This window comes from Hemiscyllium ocellatum, chromosome 6, assembly GCF_020745735.1.
Source record: "Hemiscyllium ocellatum isolate sHemOce1 chromosome 6, sHemOce1.pat.X.cur, whole genome shotgun sequence".
Classification (NCBI taxonomy): domain Eukaryota; kingdom Metazoa; phylum Chordata; class Chondrichthyes; order Orectolobiformes; family Hemiscylliidae; genus Hemiscyllium; species Hemiscyllium ocellatum.
Window position 1 is genome coordinate 82,548,848 of NC_083406.1, and position 12,700 is coordinate 82,561,547.

Genomic DNA, 12,700 nt, shown 5'->3' on the forward strand with positions numbered 1-12,700 from the left:
TATGACACTACCTGAGGAACTCCTGCAGAGACGTCCTGAAGCTGAGATGACTGACCTCCAACAACCACACCATCTTCCTTGATGCTAGATGGATTCCAAGTTTGCTAAGAGGATAGTTTGCCCCCTGATATCCATTGATTCCAGTTTTGCTAAGGCATTTTAATGCTACAGTAATTTGAATGTGGCCTTATATCAATGACTGTTACTCTCACGCACCTCAGGACTTGAGTTCTTTTGTCCATGTTTGAACCAAGGCTGTAATGAGATCAGGAGCTGATTGACCATGGAAGAACCTAAACCTTTACTCAATTACAAAGCTGTTATAACTGATACAAGCTTCTCCTTCTCAAAGTGCAGAGTGAATTCTATCATGGTCACCAGCATACCTGAAATTCAAGACAGTCGGGAGCAGAAGTGAGTGTAGTTGCCAAGACTAAGGAAGAAGTGATGAAATTCTGAAGGTGGACAAATCACCCAGAATGGATGCAGTACACCCCAGGATTTTATTGTGGAGGTGTTTGTGGTGATCTTTCAGGATTTTCTGGAGTCAGGGAGGGTATCAGAAGATGGGAAAGCCAATTAGCCTGACCTTGGACATTAAGATTTTAGAGTCCGTTATGAGGACTTGGAAATGCATGGTGAAATAGGGATGAGTCAGCACAGCTTTGTCAAGAGAAGAAAGTGAGGTCTGCAGATGCAGGAGTCTAGAATATGTTGCTGGAAAAGCACAGCAGGTCAGGCAGCATCCGAGGAGCAGGAAATCGACATTTCAGGCAAGAGCCTGATTCCTGATGAAGCGCTCTGGCTCAAAATGTCGATTCTCCTGCTCCCCGGATGCTGCCTGACCTGCTGTGCTTTTCCAGCAATACACTCTTGACTTTGTCAAGGGGAGGTCATGCCTGACAAATCTATTAGAATTCTTTGAGGAGATAACAAGCAAGTTAGGCAAAGAAGACCCAGTGGATGTAAATGTAATAATTAGATTTCCAGAAGGCCTTTGACAAGGTGCTGCACTGGAAGCTGCTAAATTAGACGTGAATCCATGGTAGGGGCAAGGTACTGGCATGTGTTGAGGACCACATGAAATGAATATGGATTTCATCAGTTTCCTCATTTTCCCTCCCCTCACCTTATCCCAGTTCCAACCTTCCAACTCGGCAACACCCTAATGACCTGTTCTACCTGTCCATCTTCCTTCCGACCTATCACTCCACCTTCCTCTCTGACCCATCACCATTACCCCAACCTCCATCTATGTATCACACTCTCAGCTACCTTCCCCAGCCTCATCCCCACTCTCACTTATCTCTCCACCCCTTCAGCTTACAAGTCTCATTCCTGATGAAGGGCTCTTGCCCAGAGCATCAATTCATGTGGGCTTTGGATGCTGCCTGACCTGCTGTGCTTTTCCAGCACCACACCCTTGTCTCTGATCTCCAGCATCTACAGTCCTCACGTTCTCCTACATATAGAGGATTGGCTGACAGAAGGGAAAAAGTAGGGATGAAGGGTCTTTTTTTTGAGAATAGCAGCCTCTGTCTAGTGGAATTTTGCAGGAGTCAGTGTTGAGACCATAACTATTCACGTTATACATTAACACAAAGTAACTGAGGGCATTGTTGCCAAGTTTGCAGATGATACAATGATAAGGGGAGAGACAGGCAGTTTTGAGGAGGTGGGGATGGTGAGGAAAGGATTGGAGATACTCAGACAATGGGCAAGGAATTGGCAAATGGAATACAATGTGGAAAAGTACGAGGTTATGCACTTTGGTAGGAAGACTCAAGGCATAGAATATTTTTTTAAATGGGGAAAGGCTTTGGCATTCTGAAGAACAAAGGGATATGAGAGCCCTAGTTCATTATTCTCTTAAGGTTAATTAACATGCAGGTTCATTTGGCAGTTAGGAAGGCAAATACAATATGAGCATTCATTTCTAGAATGCAAGAGCAGGGATGTACTGCTGAGGTTGTATGAGGCTCTGGTCAAATTGCTTTTGGAATATCATGAGCAATTTTAGGTTCCGTTTCTAAGGAAGGATATGCTGATTTTGCAGTTTGTCCAGAAAAAGTTCATAAGAATGGTCACGGAGTAGTTGAGGACTCTGGGTCTGTACTCAATGAAGTTTGAAGGATGAGGGGGGAATCTGATTGCATCTTGACAGAATACTGAGAAGCCTAGATAGAGTGGATGTGGAAAAGATGTTTTCATTAGGAGAAGAAACTAGAATCCAAGAGCACAGTCCCAGATTAAAGGTATGGTCCTTTAGAACTGAGATGAGGAGATGTGTCTCCATCCAGAGGGTGATGAATCTGTGGAATTCATTGCCACAGAATATTATGGAGGACAAGTCATTCAATGTATTAAGGACAGAGATAAATAGGTTCTTGATTCGTAAGGGGTTCAAAAGTTATGGGGTGAAGGCAGGATAATGGGCTTGAGAAACGTATCAGCCTTGATCAAATGGCAAAGAAGACTCGATGGACCGATTGGCCTAATTTGGTCCTATATCTTTTGATCTTTTTGAAAGTCATACTGTTCAGCAAGCAGTTACAATTCATTAATTGTCTTCAGATGGTACGGCATGGTGGGGTGGCATGGTGACTCAATGGTTAGCACTGCTGCCTCACAGTGCTTGGGACCCAAATTTCCATCCTCAGGTGATTGTCTGTGTGGAGTTTTCACATTCTCCCTATGTCTACATGTCCAAAGATGTGCAGATTAGGTGAGTTAGCCATGGGAAATACAGGGTTACGGGAGTGTTCAGAGGGTTAATGTGAGGGCCAAAAGGGATGCTTCCACACGACAGGCATTTTATGATTCAGTCAGTGAATTATTGATAAACAATCTGGAATGGATCTCTAAATGCACAAGTTTGGTATGTGGATGATTGTCTGGCTTGGCTAGGCACAGATTCACAATTTGAGCTGTTCCTCAAGGAACATCTTTGTGAAGAAAGTGGCCACATTTTCCCTGACCCATTCATAAACAGATAAGCAGGAAATGTTGAAACCTGGCACTTCACCATTCAGGTCAGTTACCAGATTTTGGCTGAAGTTTTAAGTCAATCAGAATGTGTGCAGCCAAAAAGTGGGGTTTTTGTCTGTTTACTGAGAGTGGAGAATATATCAGTAGGAACCATAAGATATCAGATGAACATGTGCAGTTGTTTTGAGGCTATGTGTCAATGGAAATGCTTTACTGAATTATTTTCAATTACTCATTCTGGTTTCATTCAGCAAGTGAGGAATCAAATGACATTTTGTTTAATTGCAGTTGATTGTAGAGCATTTTCTGTCGGGAAGGAATGACTGGCTAGGCCAAAAGTAAAGTTTATAGTTTTATGGCTGTTTTATGGCTCAGACTAATGTAAACTTAGTCTGACACATGAGCATGCTTTGAGGTAAAATACTTCTATTCAAAGACATAGCTAGGCTTTTAAATATTAATTTAAAGTACGAAATAGACCTTTGTGTATATGTATTGTTATTTTGTGCTTTAATCTGTTTTAGGTATCAATGATTACTGTGAAGTCACAAATTGTTTTTGTAATTAAAGTAGCTTTGAAGAACTTACACATGCATCAATTTGGACATTTGGGATGACAGTTAGTGTCTTGGAGGTGACACGACACACTCTCAGCGTTAACCATTTACTGGTACTACCTTATCTTGGTAAAGATCAATGGAGTTGGTCAGCTAAGAGGGACAAATTGTTACAAAAACAAATCTTCAAAATTATTGACATGGGGCAGAATTAGACAGTGGGAAGCAACACCAATAATATTGCCATTACTTCTAAAGTAAGAAATTAGGAATTAGGCATAGAGTAGCTAACCAATCTAAAATTGTCTATGAATTGTTCATGCACTAATAAAGCTAATGAGAGTTCAACATACCTCTAATTATTCAAGAGGTAGTGGCCAGCAAGGATTATTAAATGCCTAGGTTTTTAGTAATGAAAAATGGAAGACTAAAGACAGAAGAACTTCAGTCATCAGAACAGAACTGGAATTCAATGCCCAAAAGATATAGTGAACTGGTGGTCCAATGCAGGTAACCACTGTTTTTATTAAGTATCATTCCTTTTGGACTTGTTACGATAAACTTTTTGAATTCTGTAAAACATATTTAAATCTGGAATGGGTCTTGTCACAGAAAATGTTGGTAAAGCTCAGTAGGTCTGGCAATAAATATGGAGATATATATGTATTGTCTCGAAGCCAAAATAACTCTTCTTTGGAACAGAAAGAGGTTGGAAATGTTTTTTACACTTTTGACAAAGGCAGAGGATGAGCGAAGGGAATAGATGGTATGGAGGCCCACTACAGAAGAAACAGGTTGCTAACTGGGATGAGGGAAAAATAGAGATGTAAAGTGGATATAAATTTAAGATATGAAGGGAGAAAATTAGTCCTCTCTGTTGACAGCAAACATAAACAAATGAAATAAGCAATCAGGCTCTGAAAGAGAAGGCAGGCCTGTAGTTGTAGAGTTCAATATAGAGTCCCAGAGGCTGCAAAGTGCCTAAGTAGAAAATGAAATATTGTTCCTCAAGACAGTATTGTCCTTCACTGGAACTTTGCAGCAGGCCACAACAAAATGTTAGCATGACAGCAAGGTGATTTACTGAAATGGCAAGCAACTGGAAGGTTGGAGTAATTCTCACAGAATGGATGTGTTCCACAAAGCAGTCAGCCAGTCTGTGTTTGGTCTTGCCAAAGCAAGGGAGATCAAATAGTTAGCAATAAATACAGTTGGCTACAATGAAAGTAAGTAAAATGGTGCGTCACCAAGAAGGTGTGTCTGGTGTCTTGAATGGCGAGGTGGTGGTTGTTAATGGTCACGTGGTGCATCTTCTGCAATTACATGCATAGTAGAGTGAGAAAATTTTGGAGTGATAAGGAGTGAATTACGGTGCCACAAGGGGAACCCCATGTCTTCACTTGCCCTCTCCTGTATTGTCAGCACTCTGCAGTGACTATTCCCTCCATGACACTCTAATCCATTCCTCCATCACTACTAGCACTTTCTCACTGCCCATGACATCTTCACATGTAATCACAAGAAGTGTATCACTTACATATTCACCTCCTCCCTCCTTACTGTCCATGGTCCCAAACACACCTTCCGTATGAAGCAATGTTTTACTTGTACTTCTTTCAAACTAGTCTCCTGTATGCACAATATGATCTCCTTTACATTGGAGAGAGCAAATGCAGGTTGACTTATAGGTTTGTGGAACACCTCCACTCAGTCCATAGAAATGACTCTGACTTTCCATTTGCTTGCCATTTCAATAAAGCACCTTGCTCAAATGCTAATATTCCTATTTTGGGCCTACTGTCGTACTTCTTTCTCACTACTTCATTCAGTTACTCATTTACTAACAATGCTACCCGACTTCCTTTAATTTTTTGTTTTTCCTTCCTAAATAATGAATATCCCTGGATGTTCAGTTCCCATCCTTGGTAACCCTGCAGCCATGTCTCTGTAATCACAATCACATCATAATTTGTATCTATCCCTGGGTTTCAATTGTTTAGGAAGACAAAGATGACAACATGGTAGTGCTTGATCAAGGTCTTCATTTTGCAAAGCAGACTTCCATTGTTATTGGAGTAATATTCCAATCTCAAATTTCACCTTGTGAATTCAAATTAAACACATCTGGGACAAAAACATTGTCATCAAAAGTAACAATTACATTATGAGATAATCAAAAATCCCATGATTCTTCCATTTTTTCAGGGAGAGTCCTTTCCTAGTTTTGCCTGTGGTTCCAGTTCAATATTAACATGGTTGACTACTAATTCAACACATGTCCCAACAAGTCACTCAGTTGTATCAAACCACACAAAATAAAGGATAAGACAAAAATCAGAGGAACTCCCAATTAAGTATTGCACGTGGACACAAATAATGGCATATCTAGCCTAATCAACATTTCTTGTTAATGTCTGGGGATTGAAATCAAAATTGCAAGAGTTGCTCCATTGACATATGTGGCAATAGCCTGACGTAGGTATCATTCTGAGTATGTCTATCAGCCACTGTTCAAGATTCCTCCGACCCACCATCCCACAGATTTGACAAATCTACTAGAATTCTTCAAAGATGTAACTAGTAGAATTGATTGGGGGAGCCGGTGGATGTAGTTTATTTGGACATAAGGCTTTTGACAAACTCTTACGTAGGAAATTAAGTGTGTAAAATTGAAGCTTGAGGGATTGGGGCTAGTGCATTGAGATGGATAGAAAATTGACTAGCACATAGGAACAAAGAGTAGGAATAAATGGATATTGTTTGGAATGGCTGGCAGTGACTAGTGGTATACTGCAGGGATTGGTACTAGGACCCCCAACTATTCGCAACATATGTCAATGATTTCGAGGAGGGAACTAAATGTTATATCTCAAAATTTGTAGACGACACAAAGCTGATGGAAAGCTGAGCTGTGATGAAGATGCAGACATGTATTGTTATTTGAACAGGTTGAGTGGGCAAATGCATGGCAAATGCAGTATAATGTGAGGTTATAGGTAGAAAAAATATGAATGGCTGTAAATTGAGAGGGGAATGTCCAATAAGAACAGGGTGTCCTCATGTACCAGTTGCTGAAAAGATAGGCAGGTGCAGCAGGCAGTGAAGCGGCAAACTGTTGGCCTTGATGTCTTGCTGCAATTGTATAGGGCATTGGTGAGGCCACACCTGGAATACTGCGTACCGTTTTGGTCTCATTATCAGCCACGATCATACAGAATGGTGGAGCAGCTCGAGGCCTACTCCTGTGTTTTTATGGTAAGAAAGCCCCACCAGAAGTAGCAGCACACTGGTATACATTTGGATAGGAGTAACCATAGGAGACTTCAACATTAACTTTGGATCCTGGAAGTCTCATGGCATCAGGGTAAATATGGGCACAGAAATCTATGCTGCTAATTCAGATGTCCTCCACATTAACATCATTTGGAGAAAGCATGAGGGGAGTTAGGCCACAGAATGTACTGTCGGCCAAAGACTTTCAGCATCCGCCCTCAGTGTTTGAACAGTACCACCACCAATCAAGATGTCCAGATACTAGAGGGGATAGCTGCCAGACTGTGAATGCAGCAACTGGTTAGAAATAGCACACTTGACCGAATACCCAATCTTCCATACACAAGTATATCTGTGAATTTGTACTCATCCACATTCATAAGTATTCACTTTCTCCACAATGTAGCTGCAGTGATCAATATTTACACAAGAAAATGCAGCAATTTGCAAAACCTTCTCTAACATCCTTTCCAAACCTTTGACCTCCAGCACCTATGCAAACAAGGTAGAAGGTCAGATGTTGCATGGGAATACCTAGTTCCTCAAATCTCACAGCATTCTTTTTTTAAAAAAAAATTTGTTCAAAGGATATGGTCATTACTGGTGAGACTAGCATTGCCCAAAAGGCAATTAAGAGCCAACTAAATTGCAGGAGTCTGAAGCCACAGATAGGCCAGACCAGAAAAGGATGGGAGGTTTCCCTCCCTAAAAAGGACATTAGTGAACCATTTTTTTAATGACAATTGACATAATGGCTGCCATTAAGCTACATTAGTCCTGTTTTCTTTTTACAGAATTCAAATTTCACCATCTGGTACATTGGAATTCAAACCCATGTCCCAGAACAATAGCCTGGAGTTCTGGATTATTCATCCAGTGACGTTACCATTATGCCACCACATTTCCTAGAAATATTAACAGGCATTCCCAAGTAAACTGGGAATATCATTAATGCTCAGTTTGCGAAATAGTATTAACACGATAATGATCATAAGTGCACTTCCACTTTCTAGTCCACTTCAGAGTTGATTACGTGGAAATTACTCACAGCAGAACAGATAGAAGTTAATATTGGTATATGTTTTAACCTTACCTTGAATTCACAACAGTAACAATTTCCAAAAATCGGTGCAATAATCAGAGCTTTAACACAACACATTTATTAATTAAAAGTGCCCGACAGAGCTATATATTTTAAAAATGTACACAAATATGTCAGTTTGATTTAAAGTTTGACATCAAACACACAACCACATTGGATTTGAGAAAGTGCATTACTGTTCTTAAGAAAACTGTAAAAAAATTGTTTATCATAAATCAACATTAATTTATCTCAATAGTTTTTAGAAAATTGACAGCTTCAATTTTCAACAAGGAAAATAGTGCCTTGGCAGTTTCCAACACAAATTATTGCTGCCTCTAGGCTTGGGCAAATCAACCAACCATATCTGACTGCCTTGGTCTCTCCACTCTCTTCAAATTGTGTATTCAACTTCAAATAGTTGATCCCATTTTCCTTTAAAAGATGCAATGGCCCTTCTTCAATATTTCCTACTGCAAAGCTCCATGCTCCAACAATCATCCCTATAAAAGGAAATTCACTTCACCTTTCAGTAACAAAGTAATGATATTTCATTACTGACTCCCAGTCGTTAGACATAGACAGAGATTTGAACACATATGTTGAACAACTGGTTTAGCCATTAGCTGTCAAATCTGTTTGAGCCATATAAAGCTACATTAGGTTTTGCACTCATCTGCAGAAACTAGTTACATTCCAGAATTATCCTGGAAACGTGAATTATCCCCCCTAGTTGTCCTGAGAAGCTGGTGGTGAGCTGCTTTCTGCACCACTACAGTCCATTTGGTCTAGAGAGGCCAACAACGCTGTTAGGTAAGACCTAAGACCATAACCGTGTTACAACAAGTACAATCCAACCTAAAGATTCCCCTGAAAGCAGCACACCATCCAGAGGTCTGAATACTTGCTCTACTGAATCCAGTTTTAGATAGTTGTTTATAGTTAGTACGTATAAGAACTGTATAAAACAATGATTTGGAGATGCCAGTGTTGGACTGGGGTGTACAAAGTTAAAGAGTTAGGGACTATAAACCTGGTGTAGTGTGATTTTTTAAACTTTGTATAAAACAACCCCGATACACAACGACTGCCCAATAAAAAAAAGCCGTCCATAATCAGTGCACTGTGTACCTGCCTTCACTGTGAACAAAGTACGCTATTTAAACACCTACTGCGGATGACAGTTCTCTGTTGCAGTTAATTAAACGATAATAAAGTGAACAAAAGGAACTGCAACAAGTAACTTTAGGTTATGTTTGATTTGAAGCTGGCACAACTCACTGTACTTGTGATACTCCCTGATGTGTATTAAGTTGCTTGGCAAACCTTTGAGAAATAGCATCAGGTACAGAGACTGTTGTCAGCCTTTGGGTATAGTGGGGAGTGAAAACAGTCCAAGTGACAGGAGCTGACAGCTGATTGTTGTCTTACCTGTTCCTCAGCCGCATACACACTGTACCTGCGGCTCAGGTCGCTGCTCCTCCACCGACTTTCAACTTTGTGAGACATCAGGCTCCCAGCCAGCACCGCCCCAGCTCCGGCAGCTGCAAGCCCGACCAAGATCCTGGGACTCAGCTTCTTCGGGCTCACGACACTTCTGATGCCGGGAGAAGTTGCTGCAGTTTCCTTGATGATGAACGAGAGGTACTTCCAGGCCGCCATCTTGCCGGAACAGTGGCGAAGTCTCGCGAGAGCAACTGTCATCTCGCGCCATCTGTCAATTCAAGTGCAACATCTGGAGTGTCACCAAATAGTATGAGCTGGAGAGGGCTGATTTCACACTATTATTTGAAAAGATAAATTAATTATTCTTATTTGCAACCACTTATGATCAGCCTGCACTTACAATTCATGAATAAATGGTCTGACTTTTGCAAGGTAGAGTTAGAGAATATTCAGCACAGCAAAGGCCAGTCAGTTCACAGATTTCTCCAAACTTCCTTCTTTCCTTCCTCATCTAGGTCTATCTGCACAACCTTTTCCTTTTCACTTTTTAGAATTCTGGCTTCCCTTTATCTGTACCCATAATTTTCGTCTCAAATAAGTTCTATGATACCAACTTCCCCATTGTCACTGCACTGACTAAAAACGTTTTTCTTGAATTTCATTATAACTGAGTAAAGTCTACCTTATCCTGATGTTTTCTAGTTCAGAAATTTTACTTTATTTATCATCTTGTTACAACTCTATTTTTATATTTTGGGAATGACTCTCCGTGAATGACCATCACAAATTCACGCACTCAGGCACTTAACATTGTGGTGTTAATCATATTATTACAACTTTGTAAATTCCTCGATCACATTATAAAGGTAGCTATGAATGAGCTTTCTTGTGTAATGTTTAACATTTATACTTGTAATAAAAATTTTCTGATTTTGAGTTTTTGTTCATACATCTTTAAAGTAAAAACAAATATATAATTGTGTTTGTGTGCAATCCCTTGCTATGCCTCAGTGAGTTGCTTGCTCACCTGATGAATGAATTGTCTTGCCGACAGTTACATGTCTGTACCTCATCGGAAATGTGCATTCTTTTGATCATTTTGATGATTTGCAGTGTATGAATATTTCTTTGCCCTTTTGTCTTTCTATTTTTGTGTTTCTGTTTGTGACTTATCTTTGGCTCAGTGTTCAGAGAATTTGGTCTTCATATTACTGTGATGTGCCCATTTTCCCTGAACATTTGTTTCAGTTAATCCTGCTCTTTTTTTGTCTTCTAATTGCACTCACCTTCTGTTCACAAACCTATTTCCCAGTCCAGCAAGCACCTGATATCTCAAATTGAAAAATCTCAATTTATATTGTAATTTGACCTGCTCACTGACTTCTTTCATGCATAGGTAGCAGCCAAAGGATTAGGCCCAAAGGACTTCACTTCCTAAACCAACCAACTTCTCTCCTTCAAGATGCTTACTAAAACCAACATTTTCCAAAAAGCTTCTGTTCACTTGTACTATTGTCTCCTTTGTTTATTCCAAGTCAATTTTTGGTCTGATGTATTTTTGGAAGCCTTGAAACCTGTCATTGGATATTTTTTATTCGCTTGTGCTACATAGGTATCACTGCTGGACAGCATCTGTTTCCCATCCCTAGTTGTCCTTGAGAAGGTGGTGGTGAGCTGCCTTCTTTAACCGCTGCAGTCCATTTGTTTTAGGTAGACCCATAATGCTGTTAGGGTTAAGGAATTCCAGAATTTTGACCTGGCAACTGTAAAGGAACAGTGTTATATTTCCAAGTCAGAATTATAAGTGGCTTGGAGGGGAACCTACAGGTGGTGATGTTCCCACATGATGTAATATAAATGCAAGTTGTTCATGGGTAACCATTGTTGTATTTAGCTATATTGAACAAAAAGTAAAGCAATTGGAAACTTTTCAATTTAACAAGGCTCGTTTTCAATGCAAGGTTAGGTTAAAGGTAAAAAAAATTAGACAACATTTCTGGATGCTGTATACTGGAATATTGAGATACCAAATACTTTATACCTTGATATATTCTACACTGGAATGAAAAATGTATTGCTGGAAAAGCGCAGCAGATCAGGCAGCATCCGAGGAGCAGGAGAATCGATGTTTCGGGCATAAGCCCTTCTTCAGGAAGCTTATGCCCGAAACGTCGATTCTCCTGCTCCTCGGATGCTGCCTGACCTGCTGTGCTTTTCCAGCAACCCATTTTCCAGCTCTGATCTCCAGCATCTGCAGTCCTCACTTTCTACACTGGAATGACTCATCCCTAAGCTGCAAGTTTGGGAGTGCAAAAGTCTTTTTACTTTCAATACACAGTATGTTCTGCGTTCCAATAATGTTTCTTGGAAATTAATGGTACCACTATGGACAGTTAGGAACATAGGAACAGGAAAGAGCATCCAGCAATTTGAGTGTGTTCAACCATTCAATGCCATCATGACTTGGGGGGGTGGGGGGGAAGGGGCATGAGTGACAGTTGTGTATTATCACTGGACTGTTACCAGAGACCCAGGTAATGTTCTAAGGACCTGAGTTCCATGGCAGATGGTGGAATTGGAATTTAATGAAGTCTGGAATTAAGAGTATAATGATGACCATGAATCCATTGCTGATTACCTTTGAGGAATATCCTTGAGGAAATTTACTTACCTGGTCTAACCTACATGTGAATCTTAACTGTTATCTGTGCAATTAGGGATGATCAATAAATGCTGGCCTAGCCAGCGACACCCTCATCCCACGAGTGAATAAAAAAATTTAGGTTACTAATTAAATCTAGCTCTTACTCATTAGTAGTTTCAACATTGGTTGTCCCCTTCGTTCATCCAGGATATATTGCTGTCAGAAAATATCTCCGACCCACTGTACCTTTGCTACAGACTTGCCTAATTTCTGCATTTTTGTAATCTAGCACTTCAGAGCTGCTACCAGGGAATCTGTACATAATCACTAATACAGTTTTAGATCTTTTACTGTTCATCAGTTCCACCTATATAGTCTCCACAGAATGCTTTCCCCTCATTATATTCTTCCTCATGATGGAAGTATTTTTGTTTCTAAATCAGTAAGGTTATTCCATCTCCTTTGCCATTTTCCCTATCTAACCTGTAAACTTTATAACCTGGAATATTTAGTTCCCAGTTCTGTTTACCCTGCAGCCATGTCTCAGTACTGGCTAAAATATCATAATCTCAAATTTGAATTTGTGCCTGCAGGTCATTTAATCTATTCCTTATACTCTGTGTATTTGTATATAGAATTGTTATTTGGGCCATACACTATACCATGTATATCAGCACTAATACTTAATTCACCTTTAGTTTTATTTCTCTC

At 40.1% G+C, this 12,700-nt stretch overlaps 1 protein-coding gene across 1 annotated transcript in view; it reads right to left on the reverse strand.

Moving 5' to 3' along the window:
• micu2 (mitochondrial calcium uptake 2) overlaps positions 1-9,562 on the reverse strand; it is a 452,585-nt gene extending 443,023 nt beyond the window's left edge. Inside the window, exon 1 of the mRNA XM_060826722.1 lies at positions 9,331-9,562. Coding sequence (XP_060682705.1) covers positions 9,331-9,561 — 231 coding nt within the window. The 5' untranslated portion in view covers position 9,562. The remainder of the gene's footprint in view (positions 1-9,330) is intronic.
• Positions 9,563-12,700: the final 3,138 nt, after the last annotated feature.